At 42.4% G+C, this 21,515-nt stretch overlaps 1 protein-coding gene across 1 annotated transcript in view; it reads left to right on the forward strand.

The window, feature by feature from the left end:
- The window catches only part of LOC139406428 (protein inscuteable homolog), an 81,481-nt gene that overhangs the window by 24,352 nt on the left and 35,614 nt on the right, over positions 1-21,515 (forward strand). Inside the window, exon 2 of the mRNA XM_071148987.1 lies at positions 14,369-14,745. Coding sequence (XP_071005088.1) covers positions 14,387-14,745 — 359 coding nt within the window. The 5' untranslated portion in view covers positions 14,369-14,386. The remainder of the gene's footprint in view (positions 1-14,368; positions 14,746-21,515) is intronic.

A 21,515-nucleotide genomic window follows, 5' to 3' on the forward strand; every position in this document is an offset into this window, starting at 1 on the left:
TAAATGACCAGCATGGTCGAATAATAATAAGGCAGAATAGTTGAAACTGGAGCAGCAGCACAGTCAGGTGGACTGGGGACAGCAAGGAGTCATCATGTCAGGTATTCCTGGGGCATGGTCCTATGGCTCAGGTCCTCCGAGAGAGAGAAAGAAAGAGAGAATTAGAGAGAGCATATGTGGGATGGCCAGTCCTCTTCTGGCTGTGCCGGGTGGAGATTATAACGGAACATGGCCAAGATGTTCAATTGTTCATAAATGACCAGCATGGTCGAATAATAATAAGGCAGAACAGTTGAAACTGGAGCAGCAGCACAGCCAGGTGGACTGGGGACAGCAAGGAGTCATCATGTCAGGTAGTCCTGGGGCATGGTCCTAGGGCTCAGGTCCTCCGAGAGAGAGAAAGAGAGAAGGAGAGAATTAGAGAACGCACACTTAGATTCACACAGGACACCGAATAGGACAGGAGAAGTACTCCAGATATAACAAACTGACCCTAGCCCCCCGACACATAAACTACTGCAGCATAAATACTGGAGGCTGAGACAGGAGGGGTCAGGAGACACTGTGGCCCCATCCGAGGACACCCCCGGACAGGGCCAAACAGGAAGAATATAACCCCACCCACTTTGCCAAAGCACAGCCCCCACAACACTAGAGGGATATCTTCAACCACCAACTTACCATCCTGAGACAAGGCTGAGTATAGCCCACAAAGACCTCCGCCACGGCACAACCCAAGGGGGGGGGGGGCGCCAACCCAGACAGGATGACCACATCAGTGACTCAACCCACTCAGGTGACGCACCCCCTCCAGGGACGGCATGAGAGAGCCCCAGTAAAGCCAGTGACTCAGCCCCTGTAATAGGGTTAGAGGCAGAGAATCCCAGTGGAAAGAGGGGAACCGGCCAGGCAGAGACAGCAAGGGCGGTTCGTTGCTCCAGAGCCTTTCCGTTCACCCTCCCACTCCTGGGCCAGACTACACTCAATCATATGACCCACTGAAGAGATGAGTCTTCAGTAGAGACTTAAAGGTTGAGACCGAGTTTGCGTCTCTGACATGGGTAGGCAGACCGTTCCATAAAAATGGAGCTCTATAGGAGAAAGCCCTGCCTCCAGCTGTTTGCTTAAAAATTCTAGGGACAATTAGGAGGCCTGCGTCTTGTGACCGTAGCGTACGTGTAGGTATGTACGGCAGGACCAAATCAGAGAGATAGGTAGGAGCAAGCCCATGTAATGCTTTGTAGGTTAGCAGTAAAACCTTGAAATCAGCCCTTGCTTTGACAGGAAGCCAGTGTAGAGAGGCTAGCACTGGAGTAATATGATCAAATTTTTTGGTTCTAGTCAGGATTCTAGCAGCCGTATTTAGCACTAACTGAAGTTTATTTAGTGCTTTATCCGGGTAGCCGGAAAGTAGAGCATTGCAGTAGTCTAACCTGGAAGTGACAAAAGCATGGATTAATTTTTCTGCATCATTTTTGGACAGAAAGTTTCTGATTTTTGCAATGTTACGTAGATGGAAAAAAGCTGTCCTTGAAATGGTCTTGATATGTTCTTCAAAAGAGAGATCAGGGTCCAGAGTAACGCCGAGGTCCTTCACAGTTTTATTTGAGACGACTGTACAACCATTAAGATTAATTGTCAGATTCAACAGAAGATCTCTTTGTTTCTTGGGACCTAGAACAAGCATCTCTGTTTTGTCCGAGTTTAAAAGTAGAAAGTTTGCAGCCATCCACTTCCTTATGTCTGAAACACATTCTTCTAGCAAGGGCAATTTTGGGGCTTCACCATGTTTAATTGAAATGTACAGCTGTGTGTCATCCGCATAGCAGTGAAAGTTAACATTATGTTTTCGAATGACATCCCCAAGAGGTAAAATATATAGTGAAAACAATAGTGGTCCTAAAACGGAACCTTGAGGAACACCGAAATTTACAGTTGATTTGTCAGAGGACAAACCATTCACAGAGACAAACTACTAACCTAAACGACAGTGAGTAAAGAAGGAAGCCTGTCCAGAATATGCATCCTGGTTGCAACAAGGCACTAAAGTAATACGGCAAATAATGTGGCAAAGAAATTTACTTTTTGTCCTGAAGGCAAAGCATTGTGTTTTGGGCCAAATCCAACACATCACCGAGTTCCACTCGTGTTATAGGTATGCTTGTCATCGGCATGGACTGGGGAATTTCTGAGGATTTTTTTTTTTTTTAAACGAATGGAGTTAAGCAACAGGAAAAATCTTAGAGGTTCATTCTGCTTTACACCAGACACTGGGAGATGAATTCAGCTTTCAGCAGGACAATTACCTAAAACAAGGTTTCACAAACTTGGTTAACTTTCACTATGGGGCACTGTGTGTAGATGGGTGATGGGAAATAATTGATTTAATTCCATTTTGAATTCAGGCTGTAACACAACAAAATGTGTAATATGTCAAGGGGTGTGAATACTTTCTGAAGGCACTGTAGTGTACTACTTTTTACCAGGGCCCCTAGGGAAGAGGGTGCCATTTGGTACACGGGCCATGTGTTTTTAGACCCATTTGCAGATGAAAGGCTGAGGTTATTTCTTAGCAGCAGCAGTATTATTAGTAGCATCAGTGTACACAACATTATTGTGCCCTTGTGCAGCCTGTGTGTTTGTGTATGCATGTTTTAGGATAAAAAGAAATGGAATAGAGATAAGCAGAGGTAAAATCCCAGAGGAAAACCTGGTTCAGTCTGCTTTCCAACAGACACTGGAAGACTAATTCATGTTTCTGCAGGACAATGACCTAAAACACTAGGTCAAATCTACACTGGAGTTGCTAACCATGATGACATTGAATGTTCCTGAGTGGCTTAGTTACAGTTTTTTACTTTAATTGTCTTGAAAATCTATGGCAAGACTTGAAAATGGCTGTCTAGCAATCATCAACAACTAACTTGAAGAATTAAAAAAATTATGATTGGCAAATATTGTATAATCCAAGGGCCTCAAATATCAATATGTATAAACTATTCTAAAATACTACTTATGAACAGAATTTAGAATGGTTGTACGGATAAAAAATGTGTGATTTATCAGACAATCCTACTAGCGCCATACACACACCGGTAGAAGATAACCATTGATAAATACTAATCGTTCTCAGAGTGCTTGTGCCGACCTTGGCTGTTCGCATTTCGAAACGCCCCTAATTAACTATATATGGTCAAAATCATCCCTTTAAAGCCTGTGGGGAATTTACAACAGTGCTAGAGGTGCTTGTGTCAGAGATTGAGTACCACCAAAAGGTTTTTATGTGGCTCACTCTGTTGTGGCTTGACCAGTGAAATAGCTACAAAGAGAGGACCATTGGGACAATTCAAGTTGCTTCAGCAATGGCAAATGTACTTCAAATGTGTAGGCAACACTCACCAATAAGCCCTCCATCCTCAACAGCTCCCTCCTGTAGGCATATAGGTCAACATTGCTGTTCTGCAGAATAAACGAGTCGTGAGTTCCACCTGGCTACCTTTCCACCACATTTAGCAACGTATTTTGCACATCACATAACCTATCACTGGCACATAAAGCCTTTTCTGTTCACATAGTTCGTATTTCGTATCTGGGAACCCATTGAGGGGTGCGTGCTCAGCCCCCTCCTGTACTCCTGTACTCCCTGTTCACTCATTCCTGGCCATGTGGTGCCAGGAAAATAACCTCTCCCTCATTGTGATCAAGACAAAGGAAATGATTGTGGACTAAAGGAAAAAGAGGACTGAGCACGCCCCCATTCTCATCGACGGGGCTGCAGTGGAGCAGGTTGAGAGCTTCAAGGTCCTTGGTGTCCACATCACCAAAAAACTATCATGGTCCAAGCACACCAAGACAGTCGTGAAGAGGGCACGACAAACCTATTCCCCCTCAGGAGACTGAAAAGATTTGGCATGGGTCCTCAGATCCTCAAAAGGTTCTACAGCTGCACCATCGAGAGCATGCTGACTGGTTGCATCACTGCCTGGAATGGCAACTGCTCGGCCTCCGACCGCAAGGCACTACAGAGGGTAGTGCGAACGGCCCAGTACATCAATAGGGCCAAGATTCCTGCCATCCAGGATCTCTTTACCAGGCGGTGTCAGAGGAAGGCCCTGAAAATTGTCAAAGACTCCAGTCACCCAAGTCATAGACTGTTCTCTCTGCTACCACATGGCAAGCGGTACCCAGAGCGCCAAGTCTAGGTCCAAGAGGCTCCTAAACAGCTTCTACCCCCAAGCCATAAGACTTCTGAACATCTAGTCAAATGGCTGCCCAGACTATTCACATTGTGCCCCCCCCAGACCACTGCCCCTCTCTGTTGTCATTTATGCATAGTCACTTTAATGAACTCTACCTACATGTACATACTAGCTCAACTAACTGGTGCCCCCACACATTGACTCTGTACCAGCACCCCCCTGTATATATTGTTATTTTTTACTGCTCCTCTTCAATTATTTGTTACTTTTATCTTTTATTCTTATCCATATTTTTTAAAACTGCACTGTCAGTTAGGGGCTCGTAAGTAAGCATTTCACTGTAAGGTCTACTACACCTGCTGTATTCGGTGCATGTGACTAATAGAATTTGATTTGAAGCGCAAACCAGATGGGATGGTGTTTTGCTGCAGAATGCTGGGGTAGCCACGCTGGTTAAGTGTGCCTTGAATTCTAAATACATCACAGACAGTGTCACCAGCAAAGTACCCCCACACCATCACATCTCCTCCTTCATGCTTCACAGTGGGAACCACACATGAGGAGATCATCCGTTCACCTACTCTGCGTCTCACAAAGACACGGCGGTTGGAACCAAACATCTGAAATTTGGACACATCAGACTAAAGGACAGATTGTCACCGGTCTAATGTCCATTGCTCATGTTTCTTGGTCCAAGCAAGTATCTTCTTCTTATTGATGTCCCAGTAGTGTTTCTTTGCAGCAATTCGATCCCACAAAGGCCTGATTCACGCAGTCTCCTTTGAACAGTTGATGTTCAGATGTGTCAGATGTTACTTTTATTTGGCCTGCAATCTGAGGTGCAGTTAACTCTAATGAATTTATCCTCTGCAGCAGAGATCACTCTTTCCTGTGGCGGTCCTCATGAGTTTCATCATAGAGCTTGATGGTTTTTGCGACGGCACTTGAAGAAACTTTTTACGTTTTTGACATTTTCCAGATTGACTGACCTTCATGGTGGTCACCAACCTTTTCTGCGTCAAAATGCCGAGATCTACCGCTCTGATTCTTTATTAACATGACTTAAAAAACGTAAGCCTATGTAACATTCACCAATTAAAAACAGTTATGTAGCAATGAGGTATGTACAGTAAGCTAGAGGACCAATACATTATCACTGCATACTGGCTTTGCTTGAATTTACCTGCCAATGCATTGTTGTTCGGGAATTTAAAAAAAAATGTATTTAAACATTTGAGGTAGGCTATATTATCACACCGGTAACAGATCCATTGTTGTATTACTTGTGAGTCACAGCTGAGTGAGAATATATTTAAATGATTTGCTTTTTATTTTACTGGGCTGATGGTGCCTGCATCAGATGGTCAGTTCCGGGGGAGGGAGAGAGCCGCAGACTGAGGGTCCATCTCTCTACATGCCTCCACTCTCTCTCTTTCCTCCACTGACACTTACCAAAAAGGGACACCGTCTTCCAGCTGATGGCACCGCATTATTTCTGCCTCATGAACAAATTCATGTTGTTACTCCTATGAGCAGAGAAAGTGAAATATTCCTCTATATTAAAAAAGACCCACGTCGCTAATAATAGTAACAACGCAGGCCTATATAAACACGTTCCTCCTCATTCATTACTGCTGCACTGCTTGTTGTAGCGCTGACTGGAAATAGGAACAAAGCACATTTGATGGGTTATGACAGTGTTGAAAATAAAGTGTTGACAGTGCTGAGTAAGAACTTAAACATGAACTCATAAAAACAGCAGCTCTTTGCTGTATTAGTTGATAGTCTCTCTCTAGTCATGGTTTTGAAATCTCACAGTATTCATTTTGCCGTAGCTTTCTTGTATGCCTGCTACGTTACTGCAGACTCGGTCATTTGAGGAATCAGATTGGCCAGCGGTGGCGTAATGCACTTGATTTCCTCTCCAGGCCCACCGGGAAGGCAGAGTTTGTACCTTCAGACACATGAAATGGCAACAGTTTTCCTACCCGGCGCGCAGGGCAGCTGATTTGACTACACCTACCACCAACAGCCCGAGACTAATAATTTTGGGGTGGGAAACAAGGCTTTATCGTTGGGTTTTTTACAGAAATGTTTGGCGATCGACTAGAAATGCCTTGGAGATCGCGATCGACCGGTTGGTGACCACTGTTTTAAAGTAATGATGGACTGTCGTTTTCCTTTGCTTATTTGAGCTGTTCTTCCCATAATATGGACTTGGTTTTAGGGCTATCTTCTGTATACCACCCCTACCTTGTCATAATACAACTGACTGTCTCAAACGCATTAAGAAGGAAAGAAATGGCAAACGTTCATATTGATAAATCTCCCGTTTGCATGGAAATGATTGCAATACATGGTTTACGCACAGATTTTATGCATGATTGATAAATGAGGCCCCAAAGACTTGCAAAGATTTAAATACTTACCCAAAAAGACTCAGCTGTAATTGCTGTCAAAGGTGTTTCTAACATGTATTGACTGAATACATACCTAATCAATATATATTAGTGTTTTATTTTTCATACATTTAGAAAACGAAAAAAAGTTTATTCCCCTTTGACATTGGAGTATTTTGTGTAGATCATTGACCAAAAAAATGACAATTCAGTCCATTTTAATCCCACTTTGTAACGCAACAAAACTTGGAAAAAGTCAAAGGGGTTGAATACTTTCCAAAGGCACTGTATATTTACAATTTGCAAATGCAGCCGTTTTTATCTCAATTTCAAATAATTTCTGGCTAACAATTATGTACCTGTAATTGTTTTCAATTAAAATGGTCAAAAATAAACAAAAATTGCTTTTTCCCAAGCAATACTTTTGTGAGGACTGTGTGAGTCGTCTGAGTGGGTGGGGAAAACTGAAAACTAGCTGTTATTGGCAGAGAGATTTGAATTTATTTCTTATTGGTCAGTTAACTAATTTACTGCTTGGTGATGTCACCAGGCAGGCCAAAACTCCATCCCACCAAAACAGGCTGAGACTGGACCTTTAAACAAATTAAATGGAGAAACAGGATTATGCAGGTAAAGAGAGACTGCTTCAGAGTGAGACGAATATGAGATATCAGATGCAGCCATGTAAGGTCATGAGACCAAGTTGATGAGACAATGGAGATTCACACAATATGATGAGATGAGGAAAGACGGAAATTAAAGGAGCGACAGGAGTAAAGTTCTGTCAGCTATAGATAGACAGGCACACTTAACGTGTCAGACATCCACCTTTTTCTTTGTCTGATGGCAGGCTCAGACTCTTCCTCTATTTCATTCCACAATGGACCACTTAAGTGAGGCAGAGAGGGACTCATATACCTTACCTCATCGATGTCCCAATATGCTCCCCCTATAAGCTCTAGTTTTCTTATGATGTCACCAATGAAACTTGGTTCACTATATACTACCTAAACCTTTCCATTCTGTGTCGTCCTGACATTCACTCTCTTCCTTTTCATACACTCTCCCTCTCTCAGTCTTTCTTTGACCAACACAGTGTACAGCTGTGGCACCTTGTGGTCAAAATAATTTAGAGCAGCCAAATTATTATAGATGACGTCCCACACGCTGTAGCGTGTGCGCAGAGTAGCCTTTTTTGTCTTATACCGAAATCAATACCAAACCAATCAGGTGATAGTTCGATGACTCAAAGCTTCGGATATCATTGATCACATGCTTCTGATAAAGTGATACAGGCATCGGCACACCGCTTTGAATTAAACTGCTTAGCAATTTCGGTGCATGTCTCGGAGCTCCGGTATCAAACGTAAAATCACTACCTGTAGTCTGAAGATACAGTTATGTTACAGGTAGCATAATACTTATGCTACGTGATTTCATACACATCATTTGCTCAAAATTAGCCAGCAGTTAACCCAGTCCATGGGCCTAATAGAAGCAATTTCCCTCCTCTGTTAGCATTGGCAAGCCATAAGATAACTCAAACCTAAAATACCACTGCTACTGTTATCTGGGTAATGCACCACTTTTAGACTTACTTGATATATCTGCTGGAGAGGATTTTTTTTATTCTGGAAAGAACCTGTAGATCTTTGCAACATTCTTAAACCTAGGCAGGTTCTTTAGCCTACAAGCTAGCCCACTGATTATTTGGTTGTTTACTATTTGGTGTTAATCTGCTTAGCCACCTCTAGCATAGCTATTTTTTAAATATGCTGTCTTGGTTCTTTTCACACAGTTTCCACCGGTGGAGTTATTGCAAGGTTCTGTCAGTATAATGTCATTGTAGACTCAGCATTATGATGGTTGCCACGGGCCGCACCGCAGATATTGAGATGAGTGCGATGCAATACTTTGCTCTCACACAGTATCTGTACATGGTCGAGCTTCATGCTTCAACAACGTGGTAGCTACGGGACCAGAACAGCAACATTTAGTCTCTGGCTTCTAGGCTCGTAGCTGTTGTTGAAATCGGTCCAAAATTCTGTTGACTTCGCATCGCTCAGTCTACCTTTAATTATGTTAGCATTTGCCTAATCTTTCGTAGACAGACTACGTAAACATAAATGGTACCATAGATCTGTCATGACACAACGGGGGATGCGTGAGATCAGCCAAATTAATTCAGGTGGTTGGGTTTTTCGTCACTGGTTATTTGGACCAATCACGATTTCGCAGGTGTTAGCATCTTTCAAACTTGCAAAGAGAAAAGGTGGAGTTCTTCGTTCCAGCTTCGATCCTTGTTCTCTTAAAACGTATGGACCCAGAACTTATTAGAACATCTGACCTATTACACAAGACTTTAGTTCTGAGTTAACCGAGATTAGCATTGACCAAATACTGTACCTTTGTCATTATGGCTAAATTCACCTTTAGCATTGAGACACAAACACCAGCATGGTGGGCAGTGGCTATCACTAAACCTCCCATAGCACTTCAGTAGTCTGTTCCAGCATTGCTAGCTTTTGTTGATAGCATGCTATGCTTTTTGATAGCTGCCTCTGGCACTGTGACCAGGCTCTGTTAGCGCTGCCTGTGGGTCTCAGAGGACAGAGCACACATTGAGACAGCCCACTGCGTCTAGACTAGAGCAGAGCAAGGTTCCGTCATGTTCCCACCACCCACCCAGTAATCCTTCCCAGGCCTTCCCCTCCCCATGACAGGCCTATGGCGGAGGTTGTGACTACGGTTTCCTCCTGTGAACCTCCTCTCACAGCTCAATGAGATGACTGGCAAGACAGTATGCTGACCGGTCAACTCATACTGTGCATATCAGGTCTATTTAAAGTCCAGGGAGGGCAGATAGCTGCTTTAGTTAGATACTGGGAACCCACTCTCCCAAGGGAAAACAGGACTGTGAGGGATCGGTTTGAGAACTTTGTCTTGCACCACTCTGAACTTCGACAGTCACAACAAAAACGTTGAATCAGGGTTATTTTATTAGATGGTAAGTAGGTTGGTTTATTTCTTCTTAAACTGCACTTTGTGTGTGTGCAGTTCCCTTTTAGTTATATGCGATTTTATTTCCTTCGGCAACCTAATAAGGAGGCTATAAGGCTGTATTATGCTTTGTGCTTTTGGCTTGTTTTTTAGGACCCGATTGCTGAATCCAGTCAGTGGTTTCACGCAGAGACTGAAAAGGGCTGAATGTTCCCCCACAATGCATTAAAAAGTCCTGAACATGTATTTTTAACTGACTCTGCAATTACTAAGACCACAGACAATGTTTACACTATCTTTCACAAAATAAAGGAAAATAGCAATGACTGTGTGTGTGTGTCAATTGTAAGGTAGCTCAGTTTTTAAATGGCCGACATTCAGGATTTCTATGGTAATCAAAATACACTTACAGTTAGGTTGTAACCTTTTGTGCAGTGTATGTCACATGGTTTGCTACCCCATACTGTTAAGGTACTTGAATATGTTGTTGTGAATTAGCTAGATGGATCTCATGTACGAGGGATGGATACTACATAAGACATCACACAAAGTGCCGCAATAAATTAAAGTGCACACCAGAGTGATTTCCCTCTGCAGTCCTTAGACACAAAACCCACTTGGCGGTTATTTTATCCCACGTAACATGGCTAAAACAGAAGTGTCCTTTGTTTCTGCACCTAAGCCAACCACTTTCTCCATTGCAGAAAGACATTGGGGAATTCAGATTTCCTTCTAGACTTGAAAAGAACTGACCATCCCAGGGAGCAAGATTTGTCACTTTCATTTGCAATCAGTAAAATGCCTGTATGGCCGAACAACGACATGTTCTAGTAGTAGCATGATGTGCACGTAACAACCCGGCGACTGTGGTAACACGTTAAAGGTATGCTACCATCTTCAGCGTCATCGCTAAATACGTCTTTATGTTTATACAATCACTTATGTTGTTTACAAGTATATTAACTGAAAGTCATTTTTTAAGTTGGATTTCTTTAAAAGAAAGAGTCACGCTTAGAAGGATTATTCAACAAGAACTTGAATGTGGGTACTTTTGAATGTTACTGTGTTATAACAGTTATTACATAGTTACATAGTTACTAAGTCCTTTTAAGGAGTGCAGAAAATGTATAATCCAAGGCCATGAAATTAAAATCAAATCACATTTTATTGGTCACATATTTTTCAGATGTTATTGCGGGTGTAGTGAAATGATTGTGGTGTAGTGAAATGATTGTGGTGTAGTGAAATGCTTGTTGTGTAGTGAAATGCTTGTGATGTAGTGAAATGCTTGTGGTGTAGTGAAATGCTTGTGGTGTAGTGAAATGCTTGTGGTGTAGTGAAATGCTTGTGGTGTAGTGAAATGCTTGTGGTGTAGTGAAATGCTTGTTGTGGAGTGAAATGCTTGTGATGTAGTGAAATGCTTGTGGTGTAGTGAAATGCTTGTGGTGTAGTGAAATGCTTGTGGTGTAGTGAAATGCTTGTTGTGTAGTGAAATGCTTGTGGTGTAGTGAAATGCTTGTGGTGTAGTGAAATGATTGTGGTGTAGTGAAATGCTTGTTGTGTAGTGAAATGATTGTGGTGTAGTGAAATGCTTGTTGTGTAGTGAAATGCTTGTTGTGTAGTGAAATGCTTGTGGTGTAGTGAAATGCTTGTGGTGTAGTGAAATGCTTGTGGTGTAGTGAAATGCTTGTGGTGTAGTGAAATGCTTGTGGTGTAGTGAAATGCTTGTGGTGTAGTGAAATGCTTGTGGTGTAGTGAAATGCTTGTGGTGTAGTGAAATGCTTGTGGTGTAGTGAAATGCTTGTGGTGTAGTGAAATGCTTGTGGTGTAGTGAAATGCTTGTGGTGTAGTGAAATGCCTGTGGTGTAGTGAAATGCTTGTGGTGTAGTGAAATGCTTGTGGTGTAGTGAAATGCTTGTGGTGTAGTGAAATGGTGTAGTGAAATGCTTGTGGTGTAGTGAAATGCTTGTGGTGTAGTGAAATGCTTGTGGTGTAGTGAAATGCTTGTGGTGTAGTGAAATGCTTGTGGTGTAGTGAAATGCTTTGTGGGAAATTGACTACAGGCTCAGCCATAAACGTTCGACACTTCCTCACGCATCATTGGAGATCATGGAGACCAAAGAGATCACTTTTAGTATGACAGCGCTTGACTTTTCTCCTACATGTGCACCATGAGAGCTGTGACTGGATTGATTCAATCGGACACATTAGACTCCTCCCCTCAATTTGTTTGATAATGCAGATGAGTGTTTTTAAGGAGGCGACTTGTCTATTTAAATGGAATGTCTTTGTTTTTTGATTTTCATGGCCACCTGTATCAATAGTACAATGGTTCCAGTCCTTTTTTCGATTGGATAACAGATGTTGCTTAAGTATTGCCAAAGGGAAATTGTCTGTATGTAATATCAACATTGTGTGAGTTTAATTGATTTAATATGTCCAGTATATTGTGAATTCCATTCTATTATTTTCTGTTACTCTGTAAAATGACTTGTGCAATATTCATTTTAGCGATTACACAACTAGAGCAAGATGTTTGTCTCGTCATCATAGGGTTGTGGTATTGACTGCATATTCATTTGGCACCGTGACACTATCAGATTTGCTATCTCTTAGGTGCTTAGACTGCAGCGAAACAGCTCTCACTTTTTCCACCCTCTTACTCACCCATCCCATTGCCTCCCCATGCCTCTTACCTCCACATAGTCCCCCCCTTTCTCATCCATCCCCCCATGCCTCTTTCCTCCACATAGTCCCCCTTCTTTTAGTAGATTTCCGTAATTCTCTTGTGAATAACACAATTTGACATAATTTTCTCTACACCAATGTCAGCATAATGGCAACAATGACATTGTTCAATAGTCCCCGACCTCATTCAATCTGGACACACTAATTTGCCTATTTGCCATTTCACACATGTTAAAGGAATGCCAGGTGAGCTGTGTGTTTTGTACAGTGTATGCTCATGTGATGAGCTGTGTGTTTTGTACAGTGTATGCTCATGTGATGAGCTGTGTGTTTTATACAGTGTATGCTCATGTGATGAGCTGTGTGTTTTGTACAATGTATGCTCATGTGATGAGCTGTGTGTTTTGTACAGTGTATGCTCATGTGATGAGCTGTGTGTTTTGTACAATGTATGCTCATGTGATGAGCTGTGTGTTTTATACAGTGTATGCTCATGTGATGAGCTGTGTGTTTTGTACAATGTATGCTCATGTGATGAGCTGTGTGTTTTGTACAGTGTATGCTCATGTGATGAGCTGTGTGTTTTGTACAGTGTATGCTCATGTGATGAGCTGTGTGTTTTGTACAGTGTATGCTCATGTGATGAGCTGTGTGTTTTGTACAGTGTGTACTCATGTGATGAGCTGTGTGTTTTGTACAGTGTGTGCTCATGTGATGAGCTGTGTGTTTTGTACAGTGTGTGCTCATGTGATGAGCTGTATGTTTTGTACAGTGTGTGCTCATGTGGTGAGCTGTGTGTTTTGTACAGTGTATGCTCATGTGATGAGCTGTGTGTTTTGTACAGTGTATGCTCATGTGATGAGCTGTGTGTTTTATACAGTGTATGCTCATGTGATGAGCTGTGTGTTTTGTACAGTGTATGCTCATGTGATGAGCTGTGTGTTTTTTACAGTGTATGCTCATGTGATGAGCTGTGTGTTTTGTACAGTGTATGCTCATGTGATGAGCTGTGCGTTTTATACAGTGTATGCTCATGTGATGAGCTGTGTGTTTTGTACAGTGTATGATCATGTGATGAGCTGTGTGTTTTGTACAGTGTATGCTCATGTGATGAGCTGTGTGTTTTGTACAGTGTATGCTCATGTGATGAGCTGTGCGTTTTATACAGTGTATGCTCATGTGATGAGCTGTGTGTTTTGTACAGTGTATGCTCATGTGATGGGAATAGATGGGGATTTAATAAAGGGTTTACAGCCCTGCTCTTTTATACTTTATGTTAGTAACATTGATTGATTCAATAACACTCTCTCACCATTTAATAAGGCAAACCACTGCAGCTAAGCCTGTTCCATGTCACTGGGCCAGAGAAGTTGTGGCTATGGGTATCATATGTAGTTACTATATGTGCTAATCATAGTCTCACAGTAAACATGACATCTGTCATCATTCCACAGCAGGATGTCATTAACTAAATGGATTACAATATGAGACCTGACCCCCCCCCCCCCCCCTCATGCCTTGACAGGGTTTAAAAATGGACTAATCTAAATGGGATACATCAATAAAAATGCCGAATAAAGTTGCAGGCACTTAAGCGCTAGCTCTCTTGCTTTGGCTCAAAGTGGAGAGTCACTGGCTGGCAGCCAGCCAATAAATTAGAAGATAAGAAATATTACTCCACTGGCACAATGGGGCCTGTAGCAATTCAAAACCGGGGCTTTATTGATAATTGAATTACTCTGAGAGAAAAAAGACAAGACAAGAATAGAAGGCTTGGGTGTAGATCAATAAGGAGCGATTGTAGTGGATGCGGTGCCATGGCAAGCTACACATCCAGAGAGGCAGTGTGTGTGTGTGTCAGCTCGTGCGCATCTGTCTGTGTATGATCACGTTAAGTGTCCAGGTCTTTCCATTAAAAAGTTTGATTTAGGATTCTAATAAAGTATAAAATTGTCAAGCGGATAAATGTTGCGATAAATTGTGTGTTACTCACTCTACATTACTATCTGGCGGAATAGAGAGAAAACAATGTGTGCTTATGGTTTGTATAATAATGATCATATCTAATGTTTTTTATTGCAGGTGCTGTGCTGAAGTGGTATGGACACAGATAGAATGGCTAGTCCTCAGAGCTCCAGGATGGCTAGTCCTCAGAGCTCCAGGATGGTTAGTCCTCAGAGCTCCAGAATGGCTAGTCCTCAGAGCTCCAGGATGGTTAGTCCTCAGAGCTCCAGGATGGCTAGTCCTCAGAGCTCAAGAATGGCTAGTCCTCAGAGCTCAAGAATGGCTAGTCCTCAGAGCTCAAGAATGGCTAGTCCTCAGAGCTCAAGAATTGCAAGTCGTCAGAGTTCCAGGATGGCTAGCCCTCAGAGCTCAAGAATGGCTAGTCCTCAGAGCTCCAGAATGGCTAGTCCTCAGAGCTCCAGACACAGTAGCTCTGTTTCATCTTCTCCAATGAGGTAAGTGCACCCAACCTGCACTATGCCGATATGACATAAAAATATTATTCTGTAGCTATGGGAGTGTCATCCTCCCATCACGTTCCCATGAGACAGACACACACATTCTAGCACACATGGATCTACACATTAATTCACAAACAAACAGGCTGCACAAGGGCACAATAATGTTGTGTACACTGATGCTACTAATAATACTGCTGCTGCTAAGAAATAACCTCAGCCTTTCATCTGCAAATGGGTCTAAAAACACACAGGCCATGTACCAAATGGCACCCTCTTCCCTAGGGGCCCTGGTAAAAAGTGGTACACTACAGTGCCTTCAGAAAGTATTCACACCCCTTGACATATTACACATTTTGTTGTGTTACAGCCTGAATTCAAAATTGAATTAAATCAATTATTTCCCATCACCCATCTACACACAATACCCCATAGTGAAAGTTAACCAAGTTTGTGAAACCTTGTTTTAGGTAATTGTCCTGCTGAAAGCTGAATTCATCTCCCAGTGTCTGGTGTAAAGCAGAATGAACCTCTAAGATTTTTCCTGTTGCTTAACTCCATTCGGTATCTTTTTTATTCTGAAAATCTCCCCAGTCCTCAACGATTACAAGCATACCCATAACATGATGCAGCCACCACTATGCTTGAAAATATGGAGAGCTGTACTCAGTAATGTATTGGATTTGTCCCAAACATAACACTTTATATTCAGGACAAAATTGCTATTCCACATTTTTGGAGTATTATTTTAGTGCCTTGTTGCAAACTATGCATGTTTTGGAATATTTTTATTATTTGCAGGCTTCCTTTTTTTCACTCAGTCAATTCTAATATTTTTGGTTATGGGAAATATATTTCACAGCGGTTTAGATGGTACAATAATTCTCTGCACTATACATACTTGTTTTGTCACAAACTGAAATTTGGCAAACTATTAGAATTTTAGCAACCAGGAAATGGAGGAGCGATTTCTGCACAGTATATCTTTAAAAACATTTTTACTACTGAACTTGTTTAGGCTTGCCATAACAAGGATTGAATACTTAAGGACTCAAGAGATGTTAGCTTCTCAATTGTAATTCATATGTACAAAATTCAAAAAACATAATTCCACTTTGACGTTATGTGGTATTGTGTGTACGCCAGTGACAATTTTTTTTAAATTCAGGCTGTAACACAACAAAATGTGGAAAAAGTCAAGGGGTGTGAATACTTTCTGAAAGCACTGTATGTAGGGAATAAGTTGCCATTCGGAACACAGCCATTGTATTTTTCCTTTTCTCCTGTTGATAATGTGCTTTAATGGTGACAATATAGAGATTTTGATGTGAGGGCACTTCTCTTCGAATGAGGAAAAAGGTACACAGTGGTAGTAGTGGCATTCGTGGACTACAGGAAAAGGCGGGCCGGACAGGCCTCCATTAACCTTAACGGGGCTGTAGTGGAACGGGTCGAGAGTTTCAAGGTCCTTGGTGTCAACATCACCAACAAACTATCATGGTCCAAACACACCAAGACAGTCGTGAAGAGGGCACGACAAAACCTTTTGACTGAAAAGATTTTGCATGGGTCCCCAGATCCTCAAAAAGATCTACAGCTGCACCATCGAGAGCATACTGACCGGTTGCATCACCGCCTGGTATGGTAACTGCTCGGGATCTTACCGTAAGGCGCTACAAAGGGTAGTGCGTACGGCCCAGTACATCACTGGGGCAAAGCTTCCTGCCATCCAGGACCTATATAATAGGCGGTGTCAGAGGAAAGCCCATAAAATTGTCAGAGTGACAATTGTGTGACCCAGTGACCCTCGTTAATTGTTATGTTTTTGTGCTACTATTTTTTACTTTAGTTTATTTGGTGCTTGTAAGTAAGCATTTCACAGTAAGGTCTACACTTGTTGTATTCGGTGCATGTGACAAATACAGTTTGATTTGATATGGTGTCATTTCGCTGTCTCTGCCTGGGTTTGAGAGGTCATGCACCACGGCCCTGCCACTGTTAGTAATGTGGCTCTGCCTGCAATCAGGGTGGGAGTGTTTCAGTTGCCCAGACACACACAGTGTAGAAATAGACTCAATCCGCCCATGCACACAAACGCACTGCGAGGGCTGTTTTGTGAACTGAAGATTCCAACATATGGCACTTGTGTACGACCAGGCAGGAACGAGACATGCTCTCACACAATCCTTTTTCAAACAAAGAACAAGCACATCGCACATCATGAAAAAAGGACATACACATAAGCAGATATCACAAACATCTGCATCTAGACATTAGAGACTCCTTAATGGTGAAGCCGACACGTCTGTTTGGGATATTACAACAAAGTTACTGCAAACAACAAACCCAGTTTTTTCCACCTGGCAACATTGCGCGTGTGATAGAACAGAAGAATATGTACCGCAAAAAAACATGTATAATAATTACCACGCCGCTCGACACACCTTCCCTTCTTCCATAAAACAAAAACAATAACAAAAGGTTCTGGGGCGGACAGTGGTGCCATTTCCCATAATCCCGATTCCATCTTTAACCTATAAATTAACAGAGGATATTATTCCTGCATGCAAACGATTTGGTTGGTCACCCTCTGCCTCAGGTTCCAGCCAGATGTGTGGGTGTGGGTGCATTTGTGTGTGTGTGTGTGTGTGTGTGTGTGTGTGCGCGCGCGCTTTAGAGATTTTATTTGATTTAACCTTTATTTAACTAGGCAAGTCAGTTAAGAACAAATTCTTATTTACAATGACGGCCTACCAAAAGGCAAAAGGCCTCTTGCAGGGATGGGGGTTGGGATTAAAAATAAGAATGCAGGACATAACACACATCACGACAAGAGAGACGCCACAACACTACATAAAGAGATAGCTAAGACAACAACACAGCATGGCAGCAACACATGACAACACAGCATGGTAGAAATACAAAATGACAACAACACGGTAGAAGCACAACATGGTAGCAGCACAAAACATGGTACAAACAGTATTCGGCACAAACAGCACAAAGGGCAAGAAGGTAGAGACAACAGTACATCACGTGAAGCAGCCACAAGTGTCAGTAAGAGTGTCAATGATTGAGCCTTTGAATGAAGAGATGGGGATAAAGCCCATTGAATTGAATTGATAAAACTGTCCGGTTTGAGTGTTTTTTACAGCTCGTTCCAATCGCTAGCTGCAGCAAACTGAAAAAGAGGAGCGACCCAGAGAGGTGTGTGCATTGGGGACCTTTAACAGAATGTGACTGGCAGAACAGGTGTTATATGTGGAGGATGAGGGCTGCAGTAGGTATCTAGGGGGTCTTGGCCTAAGAGGGTTTTAAGGGGGAGTGAGGCATAAGAGGGTTTAATAAATAAGCATCAACCAGTGGTCTTGCGTTGGGTATACAGACAGTTTACAGAGGTGTATAGAGTGCAGTGATGTGTCCTATAAGGAGCGTTGGTTGCAAATCTGATGGCCAAATGGTAAAGAACATCTAGCCGCTTGAGAGCACCCTTACCTGCCGATCTATAAATTACGTCTCCGTAATCTAGCTTGGGTAGGATGATCATCTGAATCAGGGCTCGTTTGGTAGCTGGGTTGAGAGAGGAGCGATTACAATAGAGGAAATCAAGTCTAGATTTAACCTTAGCCTGCAACTTTGATATGTGCTGAGAGAAGGACAGTGTACCGTCTAGCCATACTCCCAAGTACTTGTATGAGGTGACTACCTCCAGCTCTAAACCCTCAGAGGAAGTGATCACACCGGTGGGGTGAGGGTCATTCTTCTTACCAAACCCCATGACCTTTGTTTTGGAGATGTTCAGAACAAGGATAAGGGCAGAGAAAGCATGTTGGACACTAAGAAAGCTTTATTGTAGAGCCTTTAACACAAAATCCGGAGAGGGGCCAGCTGAGTATAAGACTGTATCATCTTCATATCAATGGACGAGAGAGCTTCCTACTGCCTGAGCTATGTTGTTGATGTAATTTGAGAAGAGCCTGGGGCCTAGGATCAAGCCTTGGGGTACTCCCTTGGTGACAGGCAGCAAAGTCCCCTCAGCGACACCAAAACTTTTTAGCTGGCCCACAAGAATGGAATGGCCAACCATATCATAAGCTTTGGCTGAGTCAATAAAAATAGCAGTACAACATTGCTTAGAATCAAGAGGAATGGTGACATAATTTAGGACCTTCAAGGTTGCAGTGACACATCCATAACCAGATTGCATACCAGAGAAAATACTATAGACATCAAGAAAGCCAGAATATTATTGACAAGTCTTTTGAAGACTTTTGATAAACAGGGCGAAATAGAAATTGACCAATTAACAGTTAGGATCAGCTTGATCTCCCCCTTTAAATAAAGGACACAACGTATCTGCCTTCCAAGTAATGGGAACCTCCCCAGAGAGGACAGACAGATCAGAGACAGACTTGGCGATGATAAGTGCTGCAACTTTAAAGAAGAAAGGATCTAAACCATCTGACCCATATGTTTTTTTGGGGGTCAAGTTTAAGAGGCTCCTTTAGCACCTCAGACTCAGTAACCGGCTGCAGGGAGAAACTTTGTAGCGGGACAGTGGGAAAAGACGGAGGAGCATTGGGGCTGGTCACATTAGAAGTGCTGAGAGTTGACGTTATGTGTGCTAGCGTGCATAGGATTACTGTGTGCGAGGGGAGTATATAGAGCCCATTACAGCTGTCAGTCTGCTCTATGCTGAAGGAAACATCTGGAGGTCTGATGTCTGCCCTGAGGCAGGGCAGGGCATCCCCCCCCCCCATGTGTTCCTTCAGGAGGAGTGCATGCAGCAAACCTCACTTATTTTGTATTTATTTATTTTACCTTTATTTAACCAGGTAGGCTAGTTGAGAACAAGTTCTCATTTACAATTGCGACCTGGCCAAGATAAAGCAAAGCAGTTCGACAGATACAACGACACAGAGTTACACATGGAGTAAAACAAACATACAGTCAATAATACAGTATAAACAAGTCTATATACAATGTGAGCAAATGAGGTGAGAAGGGAGGTAAAGGAAAAAAAGGCCATGGTGGCAAGGTAAATACAATATAGCAAGTAAAACACTGGAATGGTAGTTTTGCAATGGAAGAATGTGCAAAGTAGAAATAAAAAATAATGGGGTGCAAAGGAGCAAAATAAATAAATAAATTAAATACAGTTGGGAAAGAGGTAGTTGTTTGGGCTAAATTATAGGTGGGCTATGTACAGGTGCAGTAATCTGTGAGCTGCTCTGACAGTTGGTGCTTAAAGCTAGTGAGGGAGATAAGTGTTTCCAGTTTCAGAGATTTTTGTAGTTCGTTCCAGTCATTGGCAGCAGAGAACTGGAAAGAGAGGCGGCCAAAGAAAGAATTGGTTTTGGGGGTGACTAGAGAGATATACCTGCTGGAGCGTGTGCTACAGGTGGGAGATGCTATGGTGACCAGCGAGCTGAGATAAGGGGGGACTTTACCTAGCAGGGTCTTGTAGATGACATGGAGCCAGTGGGTTTGGCGACGAGTATGAAGCGAGGGCCAGCCAACGAGAGCGTACAGGTCGCAATGGTGGGTAGTATATGGGGCTTTGGTGACAAAACGGATTGCACTGTGATAGACTGCATCCAATTTGTTGAGTAGGGTATTGGAAGCTATTTTGTAAATAACATCGCCAAAGTCGAGGATTGGTAGGATGGTCAGTTTTACAAGGGTATGTTTGGCAGCATGAGTGAAGGATGCTTTGTTGCGAAATAGGAAGCCAATTCTAGATTTAACTTTGGATTGGAGATGTTTGATATGGGTCTGGAAGGAGAGTTTACAGTCTAACCAGACATCTAAGTATTTGTAGTTGTCCACGTATTCTAAGTCAGAGCCGTCCAGAGTAGTGATGTTGGACAGGCGGGTAGGTGCAGGCAGCGATCGGTTGAAGAGCATGCATTTATTAAAGTGCAGCAGGCTGTAATTCACATTCAAAAGTACTTGACTTACTTCAGGATTCCTTTTGAAGCTTCTAGAGGAGAAAACAGCCTCACTTAGAATTCTGGATTGGTCAGGATTTGGGACTCGTCACTGTGCACTTAAATACTTTAAAAACACACTCCATTGAAAACCTTCTAAATCCCCCAAAATGTCATTTAAAAGGAGTTAAACTTCATACATATGCTTCATCTTATTTATATAAGTGACATAAAACAGATTGGCAGTCAGTTGTTCAGATGTTTACCCTTCAACACATTTGTCTTCAGTGAGGATTTATGGAGGTTCGCATTCAATGTTGTATTACCGCCACAAGCTGGACTGGTGTATAAATATATTATATTTTGTGACACATAATATAAAAACTTACCCTACCATCTAAGAGCCAGATCGCAATTTACTGGGGGGAGGAGTGGTCCAAAATAGCTGAGGGTTGTCAAACTTATTTTTTTTGCTTTGGAGAGGGTTGTGTGTTTTTTTATTGGGGCAAAGGGGAGGGTAGTGTGTTTTTTTCCCCCGTGGTTGACATTCATTCTTTAGTAGGTTTTACTATGTAATTTCGAACCATCATGGCCACATTTCCTCCTCAGCTTGCATGCTCCTCCCCTATATCAAGGTGTTTTGGTACATCCCTTATGCCCTATGGTTTTCCATGTGCTAACTTTTACTATACCACAGGTATCCAATCCAGGTCAGTATAGTCTACTGGTCTACCGGCCTATCCTGGCCTATATCCACCATTCATAGTGAAAATAACGGCTGGTGGACCGTTTGTCCAGATCTGCAATGGGCTAACTAGCAATCGTAACACATATAAA

The sequence above is a fragment of the Oncorhynchus clarkii genome, chromosome 4 (genome assembly GCF_045791955.1).
Source record: "Oncorhynchus clarkii lewisi isolate Uvic-CL-2024 chromosome 4, UVic_Ocla_1.0, whole genome shotgun sequence".
NCBI lineage: Eukaryota > Metazoa > Chordata > Actinopteri > Salmoniformes > Salmonidae > Oncorhynchus > Oncorhynchus clarkii.